The sequence below is a fragment of the Erpetoichthys calabaricus genome, chromosome 17 (genome assembly GCF_900747795.2).
Source record: "Erpetoichthys calabaricus chromosome 17, fErpCal1.3, whole genome shotgun sequence".
NCBI classification, from domain to species: domain Eukaryota; kingdom Metazoa; phylum Chordata; class Cladistia; order Polypteriformes; family Polypteridae; genus Erpetoichthys; species Erpetoichthys calabaricus.
In genome coordinates this window covers 43,283,315-43,296,100 of record NC_041410.2, presented here as the reverse complement: position 1 = coordinate 43,296,100, position 12,786 = coordinate 43,283,315, and the positions used below count along the sequence as shown (strand labels likewise).

The 12,786-nt window shown below is 38.6% G+C and overlaps 3 protein-coding genes across 3 annotated transcripts in view; 1 reads left to right on the top strand and 2 right to left on the bottom strand.

The window, feature by feature from the left end:
* LOC114667240 (EGF-like repeat and discoidin I-like domain-containing protein 3) overlaps window positions 1–12,786 on the bottom strand; it is a 742,682-nt gene that overhangs the window by 484,405 nt on the left and 245,491 nt on the right. The window lies entirely within an intron of this gene.
* The window catches only part of LOC114667233 (aggrecan core protein-like), a 208,133-nt gene that overhangs the window by 186,307 nt on the left and 9,040 nt on the right, over window positions 1–12,786 (top strand). Inside the window, 1 exon segment of the mRNA XM_028822446.2 lies at window positions 6,415–6,497. Within this exon segment, the coding sequence (XP_028678279.2) occupies window positions 6,415–6,497 (83 nt within the window).
* LOC114667855 (hyaluronan and proteoglycan link protein 3-like) overlaps window positions 8,450–12,786 on the bottom strand; it is a 56,229-nt gene continuing 51,892 nt past the window's right edge. Inside the window, exon 5 of the transcript XR_007933810.1 lies at window positions 8,450–8,461. The gene's annotated coding sequence lies outside the window, so the exon portion shown is untranslated. The remainder of the gene's footprint in view (window positions 8,462–12,786) is intronic.

The window sequence follows — 12,786 nt, the reverse complement described above, 5'->3', positions numbered from 1 at the left end:
AAGCTTATGTGTATTTAAAATGTCTTTGGTATAGCTAGTACATCACACTATTGTGTATTGAGAATTGAAGTTCTGCTCCTTTCTCTCAGTTAAACATTACCTTTATTCTAATTATAAGAAAATAGTCTAAGGTTAATTCATGCATATCATTGATATGATGAGGTTTTCCTGGCACTTTTTCAGAGTGTTAGTTCTGTAGAAAAATACATTCTCTCCTTTTGTTGGTTTAAAATGTTCTCTTGCATTATACATACTGTATTAAAGACACCTAGAGATTATAAATCTTTGGGGCACCCAAAGGCAAACCCCATATATTGTAAAGAAAATATGGGTTTAAAACGCGCTGAAAATCAAAAGACAAATGTCACAAAAATGAGATGGTGGAGCTCCTTGTCTTATGGGCTCCTGGCTGGAAGAGGAAGGTCCAGGCAGGTAGACACCGGTAGTGATGTCATATATGTTCTGTGGAGAGAGTAAGAGAAAAGGTCTCAGTGAACAGGGGCCATGACCATGGTACTAGACCAAGGACTAAAAGTTCCTGCTGATCTCAAGTTCCACTTAAGCTCTTTTTGGGGACTCTTTTTGGGAACTAAGGCCCCCGGTTTTGTAATGATGTTGTGTGCAATCAGGGAAGTTCTTCTGGGTCGTTCATTCACCACTTTTGGGACAGACAAAATCGCTGATTCGAGTTCTTGTCGTTGGTTGGTCATCAAATTAGGACCAAATTTAAGGGCGTTGTTTTGAGTGAAGAAAGAACAAGGCTGGCTGGAGTGGGATTACATTCACATGATATGCTTATTTAGTTGACCGATGGTTTGGTTGTTTCACCAAATAGTCGACCATTCCCTTCTTCTCCTTAATTTTGTATGGGCCTTGTTAATGCGCAAGTAATTCAGAATAGGTAGTGGGAATTAAGACAGTGACACAATTTCCAGGCTGGAATTCCTGAAGTGTCATGCCACAACCGTAATAGCAAGCTTGGGCTGCCTGTGCACACTCCATATTCTCTTTTTGAATTGACAGAATTTTATCAAATCTTGTTTAACCGCATAATATATTCTAAAATGTTAGGGAATGATAAGGCCTTTTCCTCCCATCCTTCTTTTAAAATGTTCAATAAACCCCTGGGTTGTCATCCATAGAGTAGTCCAAATGGGGAGATGCCGGTAGAGGCTAATGGGACCTCCCGATAACCAGAAAGAACGAGGGGAAGTAGCTGGTCCTAGTTCCTCCCGTCCACACTGACCACCTTGTGAAGCATTTGTTTGAGTGTTTGATTAATCCACTCTTCTAAACCATCAGTTTGAGGATGGTATTTAAGGTTTATAGGTGCTTGATGTGGAGTATATTGGCAACTTCCCTGAACATTTCCTAGGTGAAAGGTGTCCCTTGATCTGTGAGGACTTCTCTACGGATCCTGACACACGCAAAGACCCCTACCAACTCCCGTGTGATGTTTCTAAAATTGACAAGTGTTATGGGAATTGCCTCGGTGTATCGTGTAGCGTAGTCAACAATTATTAAAATATACTTGTGACCATGTGCAAAGGGCTTTAGGACTCCTACAATATCAAAACCTATTTGCTCATATGGGATGTTAATAACCAGCAGTAGAGGAGAACAGTCTATCCACGGAATCTGCCGCAGCTGACAGGAAGCACGAAAGCAGAAAACCTCCCTGTTTATGCCCAGCCAATACAACTGGAACTTAATCCACTCTAGGGTCCTTTTGGTTCCCAGATGGAAGTGAGCTAGTTTGCAAACCTGCCACTGGTAAGCTTGCAGAACTAACAATAACAAACTCACCTAGCCCTCATACTCTACTACACAATATAATAAATTATTACTAATCACAAAGTGGGGCGCAGGTATCATGGGATAGGATGTGCAATGGCTGTCAATCAGGACAACCTCATTCTTGGAAAACTTAAGAGAATCATCTTTCCACTGTTCTTTTTTGAAAAAGACCAGAGTTTGCCTAAATTGAAAATGTAGTTCAGCGATCATATCCTGAGTGATCTATAGAGACGTCTATGTCGCCTTTGTCACACTGAGTTGCCATGTGATTGCACTCTGTTGCCAGCTGCTGACACGGCATGGGGACAGCTGTCTATAGACAGCCACTCTCAGTTTTCAGGATATCTCCTTGTTGGAGATACTACAGGAGGGGGACCTGCACCACCAACTTTCCCTGTGAATACAGGTCAGACTGGTTACTCCGGATTCCCACTGAAGCACATAACAACAAGAAACAATTGATATCAATAAATGCTGTGACTTTGGTGCCCATTTATTATAACCACCTTGGCAGAAGGAAGGGACAGAGGGTTGGCCACAAAAAAATACCTCTCTCCTTGCCCCCAGCTACAGTTCATCGACTCACTGAAATGGAGGCAGTAGGTGATGGTGTGTCCCATCTCCCCACACTCGTAGCAGCAAGGGGAGACTCCATGCCTCTCCTGTGGTCTGACTGGGTCAAACCGCCACTCCTAACAGGCCCTTGCCTGCTGATTTGGGCTAATGCCTTATTGTAGCAGCACCTCTACTTTCAGTTGGTCAGAATCACTGGCATCCTGCTTATCGAGGTCATAATAGGCCTGCTGTTTCTGTCCCTTCAAAAACAGTGCCAGTATGTGTGTCTAATCAGTACGGTCCCAGTGATGATAGGCAGCAGTGCATTCAAATACTAGAAAGAAATTCTCAATATCGTCATCGGGGTGTAACAGAAGTAATAACTGGGATGGACACAACAATCATTCTTATTGGTGGGTGGTACTGCTTTTATTACATACTTCAGTTTCAGCGAGCCATGTCCATGGCTCCCCTACCTGGACCTTTAGAGCCTGGATTTCTGCCATCATGAAGTGCAGTTGGAAAAATTCATCCTGTTGCTCCATCTCCACAATGTTTGATGAACCTGCCAACTACACCACTGCAATAAAGAAGCAAAGAAATTATACATTTTTGGGGCACCTGAAGGATACCCAGTATCCATCTCAATCAATGTCATGGTTATCAATCTTCCGGTCTGCAGAGAGAGTAAGAGAAAAGTTATCATCCAGTTATCAGTAGTTCCAGCGGGAGATCACAATTATCTGAGCCCTTTAACTGTCCCCCATGCACACTACTCTTATTGCTAGAGCAATACCTAAACAAGACACTAGTTTGTCACAAAAAGAGCACACAGAGTCCATCACAGAAGATCCAATCCAGTACCTGATAAACTCCCACAGTTACAGTGAAAGTCTATACAAAAAATTTTCAAACTTAGTCTAATTTTCTAGGTGCAAGGCATCAGTGCTATTCACTGTACCACCTTACCACCTTTCTTTTCTCATTTTTAAAACATGTTAAACCATTTGTCAATTTACCTGACAGCTTATTTATGTATATATCTCTATATAGCAATATTAATATTTTTATAACAATGTTAATATCTTATTATTAAACTTTTTATCTAAAAATGAGTCAATTAAACAGTGTCCCAATGCCTGCTTCACATATAAAATTCACAAAAAACAAGAATATCTGTACTTTCAAAAAGCACCCATTCTGACATATACACACACCATCACTTGTAGCATTTTTATTTTTGAGAGAATTTGTCTCCCTTCTGTTTCATAATTATTAAAGAACATTTTTCCTTAAAACCTGTTCAGGGTCAGAAGGAAAGATGTTTTTCACCTTTATAAACAATGTAGAGACATTTTAATTATACCAAATATTATTCATATTCAAAGCTCATAATATTTTAACTTAATTTAATTCAGCACTTTGTGTCAGATATTTCTAATTTTGTGTACAGCATATATTTCATTGCTTTAACAATTTAATTGGTACCATTATCAAAAGTAATTACAGACCAGGAAACCTCTTTTACATATTGTTTCTTAGGTACAATTCTGCATTTCCAGACACACCCATCATTCTTTTAACCCATTTAATCATTTTCAACATTTTCCCTCAAACATTTTGCCCCACAAAACAACTAAAGCAGAGTTTTTTCACCTTTCAGCAGCTTTTTTCCCTTTCATTCTTTTAAAATGTTCTCTCAGTCTCTCTGTCTCTCTCACTGCACCCTTTCTTGCACGTGTGATTTTGTTGCACATTAAGATCCTTGTTTAAGTGTTTCGTAATTAATTAATCACTCACATTACAGTGATTTTGATAGTATTTTACAGATCGCCATACTTCCTGCTTTACCATCATTCAAATTGTGCTCTCATCTTAAACACTTTACTGAGTATATTAAAGTCTTATGTAGGTATTTTTCTTTAACTGCTTATTTTGCTAACCCCTTTGTTTCAAATCAACTTCCAAATATACTGACTTTACAAACAGTATTAAACTTTTTGTTTCTGCATTTTCCCAATCTATGTAAATTTTTAAGCACATTTTTACGGCTTTTTATCTTTTTTTATTAATGTTATTATTTCCCAAAAAGCAGACAGCAAGCCCAATTCTGACTACCCACATAACAGAGTTCACTATAACAGTGACGGACAACCCTATAAATAACTCAAAGAACACTGCTGTACTCTTTAAGAGCCTCATTCTCCTACTTATACCTATAGTATTAATTTTACTAACCTTAAATTTTACTGTCTGATATAAACCTATTTTACTGCAGTCTTTAAACAAAAAAACAAAACATTTACTGTTCTATCTAAATTTATCCCTTGGCAGTGTTTCCATTTTCAACAAGGGCACTGTCTCACAAGTAGGAAGTGTTCTTCCTCACTGCTGGAAACCATTCACTAAATAAGACTTCAACACGGTCACATCCACTTAGTATGTTCTAAATCTATCCATAACTTTATTTCTCTTCGTACTGAGCATGGTCACATACAATCCCATACTGTATTTTATCACTTGATACCAAGACCCTTTATCTTAAATCCAAATAAAAAAGTAGAACACTCACTCTCCTGAAAATTTCCTCTAACACTGGGAATCTCAGTTTATTGTCAAACCCCTCAACAATAGTGCCTACTAGCCAGCGAGTCCCTTGTTTCAGTAATGACAGTCAATTTCACAGTCACCTCTGCCAGGGATGATTCACAGTTATGGGTAAGGAAAGTGCAAACAGGGAATGGTGCCTCCCTAGGACAACTCTTGGCACAGCCACATTTCACTTGTTGAGACACCACGCTTGCCAGGAGTCACCTGGCATTATACAAACTCACCAGCAATGTCCGTTGCATCCCAGCAATTCCCTCTGACAGCATAAGCTCTCTTTTAGGCAGAGAAAAAATAAAATACATTTTTAAATAACAGTTATCAACAGTTCCTTTCTTATTCTCCCATCCAAGCAGATCTCCACTATGCTCGTCCAGCATCTTGACAATTCCCATCAGTGGCAGCAAGGAATAATAGTAATGAGAATGCCCAACTCAAGGACAACACAGTTTAGATAATCGCAGTGAGATGACAGAGCAAATTTATGGTTTTGGCACCAAATTGTTGCAGAAGATACTTCATAAATAAAGAGGAATCTTAGCTATCATTATATATGAAACCTAAACATGAATGTCCTTTATTTAAACCAACCTGGTGGATTCCCACATGCGCTTGTTAATGCACCATGGCAGACTGAATAAATTTAACAGAAAGCTTCCTTTAATCAGCTAGATTAATATACATATAATGACTAGGAAGCCTTTTAGACACAACAGTCAGCATACAGATAAATGGTATAATTCAGAAACACTCTTCTTCCATTAAGCATTATGAAAAGTTATCAGTGAACAAAAACCTAAAGTTAAACATTATATATGATCTCTTTTTGTAATCTAAATTTGCTAGCATTATGTGTCAGGATGTCCAAGTTAAAAGGCAGGCAGTTTCAATGACATTTCTCTCCTATAATACTATATTTGATTTGGTAGCATAAGTTAGCATAAACTAATCTCTATTTAAATGAGCAACAGCAATGTTGTGCAATTAGAAACCAACATTTAATTGCTATATCTACTTTCTGAGTTAATAAAGAAAGATAAAAGAGGGAGTTGTTTAAAAAATAGCCAGTACAGTCTGTTTTGTTCATGAAAAACAACAAATTATTTCCGTATGTAAACAACACAGATGTGAGTTCAGGTGGCTGCATTAATTTCTTCCAAGTACGAGACTGTATACATGCCGACCAAGCTCAGTACTATGATGTGCCAAAATCCTGAGTTCAAAAACTGAAAAAGGAAAGTAAATCATTTATCCCTCATAGTATAATGTTAATTAATAATGTAAAATTGTAGTAATCTGTTGAAATGTTTATAGACCCATTTTTGGAGGATTACCTTTTATTCCTTCTTGCAGAATTTTTAATTAGTCACAGTTTTCATTTCTTCTTTTTAAACATGTGTCTGATAAATAGTACTAATTGGAGTTCCACCTTTATTGATTACCCTTTCTTCCTAGATAATGCACAAAACTATCAGTGGATCGGCCTAAATGACAGGACACTTGAGGGTGACTTTCGATGGTCAGATGGGCAGCCTCTGGTGAGTTCTGGTAGAAGATAAATGTGCTATGTTATATTGTGAAATGTATAAGCTACAAATAATATGATCTATGATTATTGCTCAATGAAACAATCCAATACTTCCCTCATGAATTTATTTTGTTACTATGTATCTTACTTCTGCAAGATGTAATCTGTATTGGAAGTGGCATTTGATGAATCATGTTATCAACATTTACATGCAACTGTGAGAAAACCATAACAAGGAGATATTGGTTTCCAGGGCTATATTGTAACAGTTGACACATTTAAGTAATAATAGCAAAAATAACAAAATGCATTGCAGACAGGCAGGCAGGACACCAATTTGCCACACACAACATGTTTATTTACAATTGGGAAGCGTTTCACCCTGCTCCTCACAGCACAGTGCACAAATCACCGCACAACAAAGTCCCTTCTCTGCCGCCAGTCCATCCGCTTCCACTCCTCCTCAGGCTTTGCCTTCCTTCTCCTCCTCCTCCCGACTCTGGCCAAAGAATGGTGGGGACTGGCCCCTTTTTATAAAGCACCCGGAAGGACTCCCGGTGTCCCACAAACTTCTTCTGGCCACACTTCCGGGTGTGGTGGAAGTGTGGCCAAATAAGGCCCTGGAAATGTCCATGCACCCCCTGGCTCCCATGCTCATAACCCGTGGCCCTGCTGAAAACCAAGAGGGCTGCCCACTGGCAGCCCGGATGGAGAAACTGTCCTGAAAATAATCTCTCCCCAGGTCCTTCCACACTCAGGATGTCCCGACCGGGTAAGGGTTCCGGCTTACCACCACAGCAGTAAAATTTATTTAATTCATTTTCAAGGATTTCATATGTAGCACCCTTCTTATTCAGCAGACTGGACATATTTAAGAACATTAGGACAATCTAGATGAGAACAGGGGGCGGCACGGTGGTGCAGTGGTAGTGTTGCTGCCTCGCAGTTAGGAGACCCGGGTTCACTTCCTGGGTCCTCCCTGAGTGGAGTTTGCATGTTCTCCCCGTGTCTGCGTGAGTTTCCTCCGGGCGCTCCGGTTTCCTCCCACAGTCCAAAGACATGCAGGTTAGGTGGATTGATGATTCTACATTGGCCCTAGTGTGTGCTAGGTGTGCGTGTGTCCTGCGGTGGGTTGGCACCCTGCCCGGGATTGGTTCCTGCCCTGTGTTGGCTGGGATTGGCTCCAGCAGACCCCCGTGACCCTGTGTTCAGATTCAGTGGGTTGGAAAATGGATGGATGGATAGATGAGAACAGGCCATTCAGCCCAATAAAGCTCCCAAGTTCTATCCACTTAATTCTTCTAAAGTAACATCAAGTGTAGTTTTGAAAATCCCTAAAGTTCTACTGTCTAAAACTGTACTTAGTAGCTTATTTCATGTGTTTATGATTCTCAGTGTAAAGAAAAACTTCCTGATGTTTGTGAGAAATTTACAATGAACAAGTTTCCAAGTGTGTCACCTTATTCTTGATGAACTCATTTTAAAGTAACAGCTGATCACTAATTCCCTTCACAACTTTAAACACTTTAGTCATGTCTCCTCTTAATCTTATTTTGCTTAAACTGAAAGACTCAGCTTCTTTAATGTTTCCTCATCCCCTGCAGTCCTGGAATCAGCCTAGTCACTATTCTCTGGACTTTTTCTAGCACTGTTATGTTCCTTTTTTAGCCTTTAGACCAAAACTGCACTCCAGATGAGGCCTCGTCGGTGCGTATAAAGCTTGAGCATAACCTCCTTTGACTTGTACTCTACACATGGTGCTATATAACTCAATATTCTGTTAGTCTTCTGAATGGCTTCTGAAAACTGTCTGGCAGTTAATAATGTTAAGTTCACTACAACTTCTAAATCCTTCTCATAGGGTGTACTGTTCTTTTTTCAGACCTCCCATTGTGTATTCAAACCTCACAATTTTACTTCCAACATATAATACTTGCCACAAATCTACCCAAGCCTGTATGCTGTCCAAGTCCCCTGAAATGATTCAATAAATTCTAGATTATCTCACAATCTACCTAGTTTGGTATTATCTACAAACTTAACCAGCTTATTATTTATATTCCTATCCAAATAATTTAGTCAGTCAGTCAGTCATCTTCTAACACGCTATATCCTAACACAGGGTCACAGGGGTTTGCTGGAGCCAATCCCAGCCAGTATAGGGCGCAAGGCAGGAAAAAATCCTGGGCAGGGCGCCAGCCCACCACAGGACACACACACACACACACACCCAGCACACACTAGGATCGCAAATGCACCTAACCTGCATGTGTTTGGACTGTCGGAGGAAACCCACACAGACACAGGGAGAACATGCAAACTCCACGCAGGGAGGACCCGGGAAGCGAATCCAGATCTCCTTACTGTGAGGCAGCAGTGCTACCACTGCGCCACCGTGCTGCCCCAAATAATTCATATATATTAAAAATAGCAGCGGTCCTAGTAGTGACCCCTGTGGAACACAACTCTTAACCAGTTCTGAAATGGTTCCTCACACCATCACCCTTTCCTGTGTCTGAGCCAATTTTGCACCTATCTACAAACAATACCCTGAACTCCCACTTCTTTTAGGTTCTTGTCCAACCTTTCATGTGGCATCTTATCAAATGCTTTCTGAACGTGAAGAGAAATGATATCATATGCTCCACTTTGATCATATCCTTTTGTTGCTTCCTCATAGAATTCCGCATGTTGGTAAAACATGACCTCCCTATTCTGAACCCATGCTGACCATTCAGTAAAACTCCTGTTCTTGCCATGTGTTTCTCAATTTTATACTTAATAATTCCTTTCCTTGATTTACCTATTATTCACATTAAGCTTACTGACCTAGAGTTGCTTGGAACTGCCCGTTCACCCTTTTAATATAACAGGATAATATTTGCCATTTCTAGTCCTTCGGTATTTCACCAGTGTGCAGTGAGTGACTTATTAAAAATATGCATCAAAGGTTTATACATTATATGTACTCACTAACCTATTTAAGAACTCTGGGATAATTATTATCTGGTCCTGATGATTTGTTTGATTTCAGCGTATTTCATCTAAGCAGTTGTTCTCCCTCTACAATTTCCAAATCCTTCAGTACCTCCTTAGTAGTCCCTTTTACCTCTGGGATGTTATCTGCTTCCTCACATGTGAAGACCTCAGAAAAATATGAGTTTAGAGCATCTACTACTTCACTGTCTGTATTTTTTAAATCTCCTTTATTATTCCTACTGTACTTCACCATCCTTGACTCTTCTTTTACGACTAAAATGTGGAAAGAATCTCTTGGGGTCACCTTTCACTTTATCTGCTATATTCCTCTGCACCTTTAGCCTCCCTAATATCCTTCTTAATGGTCACCTTCATCTTCTCATTTGTCCTACAATTCACATTGGTGTCATTAATCCTATAAACCTTATACAGCTGTTTTTTTCCTTTACAGCATTTTTTTCAACTCTTTATTAACCCATTTTGGAAAAGAAAATCATAGAAAATACAAAACATCATATTACATTATTGTATTGTTACAGAAAATGACAGATTGCAAAGAATAAGGGACCAGAAGATAAGATATAAAAAAAGTTAGGTACAGGGAAGGAAGCTTCCAAAGTTTGGAATCGGGGTGGATCTACTCTGAAACTTATGAAGCTTAGCTTCAGGCCCCTAATCCTGGAAGGGGCCTCAGAAGTGACTTTAGTTTTCATCCCCTCATAACTTGAAAACTGTAAGGAACAGGAAATTTTAATTCACACCAACGACTTTTACATGTGAGATAATCCAGTACAGTAATTCAGTAAATCAAAATCTGAGATGTAATGGTTAAATTTAAAAAAAAACAGTTTGTGGTGAAATATCATAGAACAACGCCATTGAAGAAAATAACAGAGGTTACCCAAACATTGTTGCTGGTTGCAAAGAGGCCCCAATAACAATTAAGGCTTCAAGGACTCAGAAATATAAGTTATTATTATTTTAAGAAGGTTAATTCCAAGAACTTTACCATTTGTTTGAAAAATTCTGTTATTACCGCATATACTTGTGGATAAGTCGGGACTTGTTTTTACAGTATAATTTCTGGTATTTTATAATGTCGGTCGTATAAGTCGAATGCGGAAAACTCGTGACCACACGGTAATACCCGAACTATTCCAAAGCAATGTTTGCACTGATTTGTGTTTTATGTATCTCACACCCTCATACAACTTTATCGTAAGAGCATCCCTTATCTACAATGGACAGTTCGATCATAAGAAAATATGAAGCTGGTTTTAAATTAAATGTTGTTAAAGTAGCATAGGAAATTGGTAACTGTGATGTTGTTACAAAATTTGATGCATCTGAGAAACTGATGCAAGATTGGAGTAGGCAAGAAGATGTAAAACAAAATAAAAAATCAAGTGTCGCATTTTTGAATGGGCTCACATATAAGTCAGGGTCTGATTTTATGATCGATTTTTCGGGTTTCAAGATCCAACTTATGCGTGAGTATATATGGTAATTGTTTGTCAGACTGACTTCATTCAACTTCAAGACTCTGGTCATTTCCATGCTGCTGTACTTGTTGAAGTCTGCTGGTGGCTATTCAAATGTAATCACTGGTTGAGCCTTGGATCTGGTGTTGTTCTTATGAGAAATTAGTCTGGTCGGAGTGAGTCCTCTTGTTGGATTACGGTTTATTCTTTGTTTACCTTCTGATAACAAACTGCTGGAGATCAATTAAAATGCTGAAGAAATATTTAATCCCAAAACTCTTGCTGCTCAATGGGTACTGTAGATTAGTCCCCACTGTTTTTAATTTGGCAGTTTCTGGGTGTTCTTCAGCATCCACGTTATGTTCATTGTGGATCTCAAATATTTAACTACCGGCAGCAACATTAACACTGACTGGTCAAACTTCTCTTTGCCCACTTGCAAAAGCTGTCTGGCGCGCTAATTCTGTGACTACCTTTAAAACAGCTTTGCTTAATGTCTTTTCTCTTCAGTGTAACACAAGCTCATTCAAGAGAAGGAACTGGACATACTGTGCTTGACTGAAGCATGGCAACTGCACAATGATTATTTTGTTTTGAATCAAGTGACCCCTCATGGATTTTTTACATATTTCCAAGCCCTGTGAATCAGGACACAATGGGGGTACTGCTGTGATTTACATAACTAACTTTTTAAGTTGAGCACACTATTTTAGCATCTTATCCATTCTTTGAATATCTTGTGATCCAGTTATTAGGCTTGCAACCTCTCTTTATTAATGCAGTTCATTGTTTCCTAAAACCATGTAATTGTTTTATGCTGAACTGTCATCAATTCTTTTTTCAGCTACTGCCCTTCTCCAAATATCTTACTGGTTAGTGACTTTAATATTCATGTTGACTCCAGGTTGTTCTTTTGCTGCTTACTTTTTATCTGTTTTAGAGTGCCATGGTATTGCTTAGCATATTACTTTCTCTACTCATTCTAAAAAACACACTTGATCTTCTCTGTTCCTCTGTGTCAGTTCCCTCTAATTTTACTGTTTTTGATTTTCCAGTCTCTGATAATAAAGCTTTTAATATATCTCAACCCAGTTATCTAAGACAAATCATACTTATATTTTTCTTTTCACAATCAGAAAAATCTTCAACCATCTGTACTTGGTTCTATTATTGGTCTTCTACTTCCTCATCATTCTTTTCCACTTCTGTCTGGGGTCGCTATGCTTGACTGATCTTCTCCATACAGCTCAGTCCTGCACCAACTCACCAGTCAACCCTTTTCCTTCAGACCTTCTTTTACTTTATATACCCACTTCCATACTCTTGCTTCTCTTTATTCATTTAAAAAAGCTCCTTAAAACTCACCTTTTCAAAATTTCCTTCTCAGTGCCATAAAATCTTTTAAATTATTTGAATTACTCGTTTTATTGTATTTTTCTAGTTATTGTTATATGTGTATTCTATTTTATTTACTTATTTACTTTTATTTGTACTGTATTATGGTTTTATCTTGTTATGTGTCCTCAAGTGTCTTGCAAGTCGCAATTACATAAAAGTTACTTTAATTATTGTTATTATTAGTAATAGTAATAGTAATAAAATAAAACATACTCACTCAGAATAAAATGAAAGATGTCTGGAATGGACTGGACTGAGCATAATTACTGGATTTAGCAATCCAGGGCTCAGGTGCTAGAAGGGGATGTGGACAAAGCTAACGCCCTAATTAGTTTTTTAATAGATCTTCTCACCCACTGCCTGTACCACACTATTAAAAAATATTTCAATAATTAAATTTGGAAAAAAAAAGAAAAGATTTCCTGATCTTGCCTTCTCAAT